Below are 10,604 nucleotides of genomic sequence, written 5' to 3'. Positions count from 1 at the left end.
TACTCCACAGCAATTTGGTTCGCTTCTTTATCTCTCTTATTCCACTGCAGTTTGGTTCGCTTCTTTATCTCTCTTACTCCACTGCAGTTTGGTTCGCTCCTTTATCTCTCTTACTCCACTGCAGTTTGGTTCGCTGCTTTATCTCTCTTACTCCACTGCAGTTTGGTTCGCTTCTTTATCTCTCTTACTCCACTGCAGTTTGGTTTGCTTCTTCATCTTTCTTACTCCTCACTTGCCCTCATCGATGTTGGTTCGAGCCTCATTCGGGGCGTTGAATTTTTCATGTGAGGAAGCCGTCCGGCTGACTTACGGAAGGTCAATGGTTCTACCAAGGTGGCCACTCGTGATGAAATAATGCACGGCGGGGCACCTGGGGTCTTCCTCCACCATAAAAGCTGGAAAGTCGCCATATGACAATTGTGCCGGTGCGACGTTAAACCCAACAAAATAAAATAAATTCTTACTCCACTGCAGTTTTGTTCGGTTCTTTATCTTTCTTACTCCGCTACAGTTTGGTTCGCTTTTATCTCTCTTACTCCTCTGCAATTTGGTTCGTTTCTTTAACTCTTTTGCTCCGCTATACTATGATTCGCTTCTTTTGTCTCTCTTGCTCCATTGCAATTTGGTTCGCTTTTTTATCTCTCTTACTTCACTGCAGTTTGGTCCGTTTCTTTTGTCTCTCTTGCTTCACTGAAGATCGGTCTGATTCTTTTCTCTCTTTTTCTCCATTGCAATTTTGTTTGCTTTTTAAAATCTTTTCCACTGCAATATGATTCACCATTTTGATCTCCGTTGCGTTGCTTCTTTGTACTTTTATTTCTCTTTCCTCATGGAAGTAAGATTCGAATTAACCAAACGATGAAGCCACCAAACTGCGTGTCCGTCATTTTTAAAACCCTGAAAAGCCTATGTATGACTATGGCTGCTTGCGTGCCATGAAATAAACTCAAAAATAATACTACATTTGACGGTCAAGAGAAGATTCCTACTCTTTTTCCACATTCCATCTGTTCGATGAAACATTTCCAGACAGTAGCATATTTCATTTTATGCTGTTCACAAAACATTTTCAGTCTCAGCTGAGTTTGATAATGAAACTTTATTTGTCATTTATATCTAAATAGCATGTTTAAAACTTAGTTTTAAGTTAATAACTATTTTCAAATGACTTTTCAGTACCGATAGTCAGTCTCAGTTGGAATTAAATTTTGAAGTTTTAGTAAAGTTGATATTAAAATTTCAAACTCAAACTCAGCTGAAACCGAAAATTGTTTTGTGAAATCATACTACATATTGAATGTTTCAATGTGTTCAGTTATTGTAATATCATTAGAATGAAAGCTTTATACACCATATGTACTCATAGTTTAGTTTTAAGGAATGATATCTCGATCTTGATAGGCCAGTAATCATTGACCTACCATTCCTTATCTCGAGACAACAACGACAACATCAAAAGGTCAGTCGGTATTCTTAACTAAAATGGCTTCTACACTGGCGATTTTCAATATTTTTGTTTTCTCTGCGATATTGTTGACGGTACAGTGTGCAAAAATAACTCTGTCTTTGAACCAGGGAGTGTGCTTGTGTGTCAACGAACCGAATGTGGTCGCTGTGAAAGATCGTAAGTATTACTATGACAACAGATGTGCTAAAATCTCGTGTTCTATAAGATAACATTGACTTACCTTTTCTCGCTTTCATGATGTACTCTGCCAAATCTGTGAACAGAGACTCAGTATATGTGTTTTATGGTCTACAGACATATAATATAGGTTCATTTCAAATCTCAAATACTTGCAGTGAATTTTAACCTTTAGACTGCTTGTGAAGAGTGATTCTGCCTTTGCGACCAGTGCACACCAAGATCAGTTTGCATGTCCGTGCAGGCTGATCATGGTCTGCTCTGGTCGCCATTCAGTCAGTCTCTTTTTGGTATGCAGACTTTTAACATTTAATGGTACTGTCCAAATTGAAAGATGGACAAGTTCATTATAGAAATGTAGCAGGATAATGGTTAAGTTGTGATTATAGATACCACCAGCCTACTGAAACCACTTTCGATTATTTCTAGCATCGCCTAAAATGCATCCATGTTTGATATTAATACGTAAGATTTTCCCGTCATAACGTATGCTCTTTAAGTTCTTATAAATTTATCTTTTTTTCTGTGAAGAATAATTGGCACGTAGTGTTTAATGTAGTAAGGCTACAGGGCACATAATATCATTTACAAAAACTATTTTTCTTAAGGTTTTTTTTTTTCGGATTTACTATCTCAGCAACTTCCCCCTTAGCTCTGATTACGTGAAGGACATGGACATAATTATTTATAAATATAAAAAGCGTTATCTCTTTTTAAATTAAAGAAAAAATGGTTTATGGGCGAAAATACTTCTGTTATAATATACAGGACTCGAGTTGAAACATAAATACGATGAAATGAAAATGAAATGGAAGTATAGGCTAAGTTGAATACAGCAGTTTTAAGATATTAATTTCGAGCGAGCGTAAGATGTAAAATAGAACGAAATGAAACAGCACAAAACGAAATAGCACGTTGAAAGTAGGGACAACGTTTGCCAACCTTACGCTTAACTTTGTAAGAAGTAACAAACATGTCAAAATCCATTTGTTTTCCACTTTAGCGGCAAATCTAGCATCCACCATAGGAACTTTGGCAAATGGTGCCTGTTTCACGTCCAGCGGTGGAATTTACCATAGCAACAGCGATACATACTACGAGCTGAAAGACGATAGTAACGGACAGGTTTGTACAAAGACAAAGATATACTTATTAGATTATGATGCGATCAATATCTTGACCGAGACTCCCTTACGTCCATGTTTCTAACCAATGTAAAAAGGATTGAATCTGGGGGAAGAGAATACGGGATGCTTTATTAGTTGGCTGATCTGACGCTGTTCATTGTGTAATATCAGGAACGGACTTTCTCTGTTGTTGATTAAAGGGAGGAAAGTGTGGTTCCATGTGTAATACATGGAAGACTAGAGAAACAAAATGACTGATAAAAATGAGCAGTTTAAAAACAAACGCATGTTGATACCGCGACATAATTTCTCAGAAGTCGCAAGTGCAGTTAATTTTACCTTTTCCGCGTTACGTAGTATAGCGGAAAAGTTGTCTGCAAGTTAAAGTTCATTAAACCGCTTCAGTAAGAGGTATTGAAAGGTTAGCCAATGGTTCATTGTTTTGTCTAAAATTTGTCCAATAGAAATCATTTGTATCGGGTATGTGATATGTTGTAAAATTGGTCAGTTCTAGCGTGCACCTCAGTAGTACGTTTAATACGGACATTAAGTTTTCAAACGTTAAAAATTTTAAGATTAAAATTTCATCTGTGATTTACATACATGAAAAAAGCTTTAGATTTCAATATGCTCATGTTAGCAATTGTTTAAAAACTGTATAATATTTTTAAATACTGTTGTATTGTACTATTTAGTTGTCCTGTCGGGGCATGTTTCTGGCGTTCATGTTATTCTTATACAGGCATGAACAGAATTTGGTGGGGGCTGGGAGCAGTTTTTGACAGGTCAAATAAATTTTACAATATATGTGTGAAGTCCACACACACCACTGAGGAAGGCACTGAACTTGTTGTTTTTTTGGACACAGGTTTTCAGAGCTAAATTCTCTGTTTTTTTCCTGGACGTCGTGTTTTCCGGTGAGGTGGAAAATTGAGAGTGCCACAATGAGTTATAGTATCATTTGTATAACACTGTTTAGTTGTATAATGTGTATCGTAATAAACGGCCTCTCATAGCCAGGGTGCATCGCTACAAGGCGAAATGTATATATTTGTTGAGTTTATTTGTAGTAAAGAGAAGACATAATGATATCTTAAAAGACCATATAGCCGGCGGGTGTTGCAACGTCAGTCACAGATCCGTATTAATCAAACTAATCATATAATGTTCAACAAAACTACATTCCCCCCCCTATTTTTACCACGTGAGTGGCACGTAGATAGATTTATACGTAACTATACCTACTAAACAGATGTTATAGGTGGCAGACTGTGCGATACCTACCTCTCTTCCACATAATGATAACTACTAAACAAAATGTTATAGGATAGGGTGGCAATCTGGGCGGTATCTACAACTCTTGTTGCCTTAGTTTTAGTTTAATCATATTTTATTGCATATAATTTTCATTTCTACATATATACAAAAAATATTATAATCATATATTGAAATGAAAAGAACAGCAAATGGGTTGTACTCTAAGTTATGCCAACATTATAAACAGTCCTCCCCATTTCGTCATTATTACGTAGATTCTTGTTGCCTTACGTCTTGTTACAATGTACAGCAAATACTGTCTAGAACTTACAATGTGAAAAATTACCGTGTTTTTCAGATTGCATGGGTGGACAGCTTTTATTTGTCCATATCTCCAGCAGACCAATGTAGCAGTGCTCACGCTACAAAACAGGCCCATCATAGTCCCAGCGGTAACTGTAACACATTCTTACACTGATTATCGAATTTTAATTAATAATTAATATTCATAACTCTTCTGATGGGACTTGTGAAATTTCGTTGCCTGCTTAGTATTTTCCTCAGGACGTGTGCAGTATTTCCACGTTTTTCTGGTAACTCATCGGATTTGGAGCTTTTCTTCTACGGTATTTAAAGACAAAGAGTTATTTCATTTCACTTTTTTTCTTTCTTTTTCTGCATTTATATAAACCGTTTTAATTACAGTCTATAAACCTCTGTATATTCTGCAGCGATCGAGAAGTATCTACAAACGTTTTTGTATATATTATTTCAGGACAGCCATTGGACTGTCTAACATACGGCAAGTAAGTGCTTTTATTTTACAGAATGAGTTGAACGCACGGTATATACATCATCACCTCAGTGCAAAAACTGGATAACTGCATTGATTTAAAGAAGGACTTATTGACTTATTGCACTAAGGTGACGACATGTAGGTGTTCTGAGTCAGTTACAAACAGGGCCTTTCATGCCCCTGTGACTTCTATCACCGAAATATTACGGTGCCTTTGTCTAGCGGGTACCCGAAGTCCTTCTGGACCAAATAATTTTCTTGTAATGATCAGTTTTCAATCTACGAGAAAAAGGGTATTACTGAAGACCTTTACTCATTTACTTGTGTCTCTAACTGAATGTAATTCCTGAACCAGGATATATTAGGACATTTAGGAAAGCCGTTGTTTCAAATTATGACAATGCATTACATAATTGTCTCCCTTAATTAAGTTTGGCATGTATTTTAGGACTTACACACATGGACAGAACTTCTCCGTGCACGGGTTACAGTGTACGTGTGATGATGGGGCGGCCGTCTGCTCTTTCACAGGACACAACTGCTTTGTGGATGGCTTGTAAGTGGATTGTAAATCAGACAGTTATCGTTATTATTGAGATAAGAATCAACATAATATTACATATATTACAGTCAGAAGCAAGTTGATTTGTCAAAATAGACTCGTCACATTCAATTTCATTAATCGTCCACCAAGACATTAAGCGCATGTCCGCCCTCTAGAGTTCAAATCTATATTATTAACGGTAGTATATATCATCTGTAATAGCACAGTACTCGACTACATAGTACTAACAATAAAATAATCAATGTTGTTTTTTACATTGCAGAGTATACCAGCATGGGTCAGCATTTTCGATCAGTGGGAGTGGTTCGTGCACGTGCTCACAGGGAAGTGTTCAGTGCAACATTGGATAATGAACTGCTTACAGAATTGATGTTGTATCTGAACTAAGCATGAAAATATTGAATAAAGAAATGAAAACTAGAAAATGCTTTTGTAAAAAAGCGCATGTCTCCCCCAAAGTCCTATAGGCAAGAAGTCAATAGGGGTCAGGAGCGAAAGTCAAAGAGACACTGATGGTTGGCTGCAATAGGGATCATCTACTTGGCATGTCCAGTCATCCCGCTAAATTTCAACACTCGTGGCCTAGTGGTTCTCAAGTCACTGTTCAGGCTCCTGTGACCCTGACCTTTGATCAAGTGACCTCAAAATAAATAGGGGTCATGTACTCTGCATGTCCAATCATCCTATTAAGTTTCAACATTGTAGGTCAAGTGATTCTCTAGATATTTCCAAAAAATGATTTTACATGAACAGGCCACTGTGATCTTGACCTTTAATAGACTGGCCCCAAAATCAATAGGGGTCATCTACTCTGCATGTTCAATCATCCTATGAAGTTTCAACATTCTGGGTCAAGTGGTTCTCAAGTTATTGATCGGAACTGGTTATCAATGTTCAGGCCCCCGTGACCTTGACCTTTAACGGAGTGACCCCAAATACAATAAGGGTCATTTACTCTGCATGAACAATCATCCTATGAAGTTTCAACATTCTGGGTCGAGAGGTCCTCAAGTTATTGATTGGAAATGGTTTTCCATGTTCAGGCCCCTGTGGCCTTGACCTTTAACAGAGTGACCATAAAATCGTTAGGGTTCATCTACTCTGCATGACCAGTCATCCTACGAAGTTTCATCATTCTGGGTCAAGTGGTTCTCAAGTTACTGACCGGAAATGGTTTTCAATGTGCGAGCCCCTGTGACCTTGACCTTTCACAGAGTGACCCCAAAATCGTTAGGGGTCATCTACTCTTTATGACCAATCATCCTATCAAGTTTCAACATTCTGGGTCAAGTAGTTCTCAAGTTACTGACCGAAAATGGTTTTCAATGTTCAGGCCCCTGTGACCTTGACTTTTAATGGAGTGACCCCAAAATCGACAGGGGTCATCTACTTTGCATGTACAACCATCCTATGAAGTTTCAACATTCTGGGTCAAATGGTTCTCTAGTTATTGATCAGAAATGGTTTTCAATGTTCAGGCCCCTGTGACCTTGACCTTTGACGGAGTGATCCCATAATCAATAAGGGTCATCTACTCTTTATGATCAATCATCTTATCAAGTTTCAACATTCTGGGTCAGGTGGTTCTCTAGTTATTGATTGGAAATGGTTTTCAATGTTCAGGCCCCTGTCACCTTGACCTTTGACGGAGTGACCCCAAAATCAATAGGGGTCATCTACTCTTCATGACCAATCATCCTATGAAGTTTCAACATTCTGGGTCAAGTGGTTCTCTAGTTATTGATCGGAAATGGTTTTCAATGTTCAGGCCCCTGTGACCTTGACCTTTGACGGAGTGACCCCAAAATCTATAGGGGTCATCTACTCTTCATGACCAATCATCCTATGAAGTTTCAACATTCTGGGTCAAGTGGTTCTCTAGTTATTGATCGGAAATGGTTTTCAATGTTCAGGCCCCTGTGACCTTGACCTTTGATGGAGTAACCCCAAAAACAATAGGGGTCGTCTACTCCAGCAGCCCTACAACCCTATGAAGTTTGAAGGTTCTAGGTCAAATGGTTCTCCAGTTGTTGCTCGGAAATGAAGTGTGACGGACGGACGGACAGGGCAAAAACAATATGTCTCCTGGGGGAGACATAATAACTGTAATATCTCGACAATGATGGGTTGGATGAAGGGAAGTCTAAGAACGTTTTGGCCTGGCTCAGTGGTAGAGGTTCCATGGGTCAATAGATTGACGACAGGCTTTTTAATAAATTACACAGTGTGTGGCACCATAATAAACCATAGGATTGCTAGGTACTATTTCAAGAAACAAGAGCTGTCCATAAGACAGCGTGCTCCACTGTTCGGGGATCTGACAGTAAAATGAATATATATCTCAATAAGAGACCTTTACTTTAAAAGGAAGATATCATACACCAAGGGGCATAATTCTGTCAAGAACACAAATAAGGGTTATTGGGATTGTTACAACACATGCAGATGATGATGGTAAAGATATATTTTGAGTTTCAAGTCATTATCTTATATAGTACCAAAGTTATGTCCAGAAAACGAATTTGTTAAAAAATTTAAGTATAAACAGGGCATAATTTGGTCAAAAATACAAATCAGAGTTATGGGGATTGTTACCACACATGCAGATGATGATGATAAAGATACATTTTAAGTTTCAAGTCTTTATCTTATATTGCACTAAAGTTATATCCAGAAAGCGGATTGCAAAAAGTTTAAGTACAAAAGGTTTAATTTCAAGTCATTATCTTTGAAAGTACCAAAGATATGTCTATTAACAAAGCTTTCGAAAAAATTTAACATGAAAATAATTCCAAGTATAACAACTTTGTGACCTTGACCTTGGGTATAATGGGCCCAGCCCCTGCACATAGTTTGTTTGTATGCTGAACAATGTTTATGTGAACTTACAGTAAGACATAAGCAATAGTAACAAAGATATGACGGAAAAACAAAAGTTGCCGAAAAACTTTAACCTTTAAAACAACCTAAGTATAACACATTGGTGACCTTGACCTTGGATAAAATGGGCCAAGTCCCTGTACATACTTTGTTTGTATGCTGGATAATGTTTATGTAAAGTTACAGTAAGATATAAGCAATAGTAACAAAGATATGACAGAAAAACAAAGGTTGCCGAACTACTTTAACCTTAAAAAAAACCTAAGTGTAACAGTTTGGTGACCTTGACCTTGGATCTAATAGGCTCAGCCCTTACACATACATTGTTTGTATACTGGACAATGTTTATGTGAAGTTACAGGAAGATATAAGCAATAGTAACAAAGATATGACAGAAAAACAAAGTTTGCCGAAAAACTTTTAACCAAGAAGGGTCATACTGACGCCGGGGCGAATAGAATAGCCCCCCTATTCTCTGAATAGTGGAGCTAAAAAATCAGATTACGTATAGCATATTTATGGCCTAGACTGCTTGTTTTGAAAACCTAGACTCAAGAATACATCTTGTCAAATTTGTTGGAATTCCATCAAAAAGCTAATCTAGATAAAAACGTTTCCAGAATTAGTCATCAGGTAATCATAATTAAACAGTCGAGGAAATATGATCAGATAATTTTTGAAGTATATTTTCCTATATAACTCATTTACAATTGACCCTCGGGCGGGGGCTCTTTTCTCCCCAGAGGCATAATTTGAACAATTTTGTTAGAGAACCACTAAGCAATGCTACATACCAAATGTCAAAGGCTTGCGCCTTGAACTTTCAGACAAGAATTTTTTTTTTCCCTATATAATGTAAAACTTGGGGCCCCCGGACAGGGCCTCTTTTCTCCCCAGGAGCAGAATTTCAACAGTTAAGGTAGAAAACCACTAGGCAATGCAACATACCAAATATCAAATGCATTGGCCTTTCAGTTTCAGGCAAGCAGATTTTTAAAGTTTTTTTCCTATATAAGTCTATGTAAAACTTGGGACCCCCTGGGTGGGGCCTCTATTCACCTAAGGGGCATAATTTGAATAATCTTGGTGAAGGACCACTAGGCAATGCTACATATCAAATATCAAAAGCCTAGGCCTTGCAGTTTCAAACAAAAAGTTTTTTAAAGTTTTTCCTATATAAGTCTATGTAAAACTTGGTACCCCCGGGGCAGGGCCTCTTTTCACCCTAGGGGCATAATTTGAACAATCTTAGTAGACAACCATAAGGCAATGCTACATACCAAATATCAAAGGTCTAGGTCTTGTGGTTTCAGACAAGAAGATTTTTAAAGTTTTTTCCTATTTAAGTCTATATAAACCATGTGACCCCTGGGGCGGGGCCATATTTGACCCTAGGGGAATAATTTGAAATCTTAGTAGAGAACCACTATATAATGCTACATTCCAAATATCAAAGCCCTAGGCCCTGTGGTTTTGGACAAGAAGATTTTTTAAGTTTTTCCTTTCGGTTGCCATGGCAACCAGAGTTCTGCTTGGAATTAAATTCTTTGAACAATTTTGAAAGGAGGCCACCCAAGGATCATTCCTGTGAAGTTAGGTGTAATTCTGCCCAACGGTTTTCAAGATGAAGATTTTTTTAGGAATTGTTGACAGACACAGGACGCACGACAGACATTGAGCAGTTACAAAAGCTCACCATGAGCCTTTGGCTCAGGTGAGCGAAAAATCAAAGTTTGATAACAAAACCCGAAACAATTGTTTCTTTTCCTACAAGGATAATATACTTTGTAAGTCAACATTCATCTTTGGGCTATATTAGAATTTGGAAAGTCTAAAAGACAAAACAAGAAGTTCAGAACAAATAGTTTGAAGCCAAATAACTGATAACTACTTGCTGTTATTACCCAATGTCCCACTGGGTTTTGAAATCAAATGTAAAGCTGGTTTTCCCAGCTTTTGCTTCAATTCCAACAAAGTTTAAATAAGAAGTGGTTTAAAGTTAAATGACTCCTCCCACAACAGAGGCTCTGTTCCTAACCCAAAGACTGCCAAAACCCTTATTCGTATAATTCTGGTTAGTTATTCCTATTATTTTTGAATCCCTAATATCAGGTGGTATGTCAATGCAAATTTAGTTAAATTCCATGAACTTGTCACAGGAAATCTTTGCAAGTAAACTTCCTTTGGCACGGCCATTTCACCTTGATTATAAAAGGTTTAAGGCTCTAACTTTTGATATGATACCACCTTAGAATACTTCCGGCCAATTTTGGTTAAATTGTATCCAGTAGTACAGGTGAAAAGTTTGTTGAAAGAAGGGTGGGTGGATGACAC

At 37.6% G+C, this 10,604-nt stretch overlaps 1 protein-coding gene across 1 annotated transcript; it reads left to right on the top strand.

Annotated features, from left to right (window-relative positions):
• The first annotated feature begins 1,432 nt into the window (after window positions 1–1,432).
• Window positions 1,433–5,815, top strand: LOC123529624 (uncharacterized). Its single transcript, XM_045310022.2, has 6 exons — window positions 1,433–1,624; window positions 2,649–2,770; window positions 4,388–4,481; window positions 4,805–4,835; window positions 5,274–5,381; window positions 5,653–5,815. The coding sequence occupies exons 1-6, from the start codon at window positions 1,483–1,485 to the stop codon at window positions 5,738–5,740; spliced, it is 585 nt and encodes a 194-aa protein (XP_045165957.1). The 5' UTR covers window positions 1,433–1,482; the 3' UTR covers window positions 5,741–5,815.
• The last annotated feature ends 4,789 nt before the right edge of the window (window positions 5,816–10,604 follow it).

Source organism: Mercenaria mercenaria, chromosome 13 (genome assembly GCF_021730395.1).
Source record: "Mercenaria mercenaria strain notata chromosome 13, MADL_Memer_1, whole genome shotgun sequence".
NCBI classification, from domain to species: Eukaryota; Metazoa; Mollusca; class Bivalvia; order Venerida; family Veneridae; genus Mercenaria; species Mercenaria mercenaria.
Note: the sequence above shows the minus strand (reverse complement) of the source record. Positions and strands in the feature narration are given on the sequence as shown.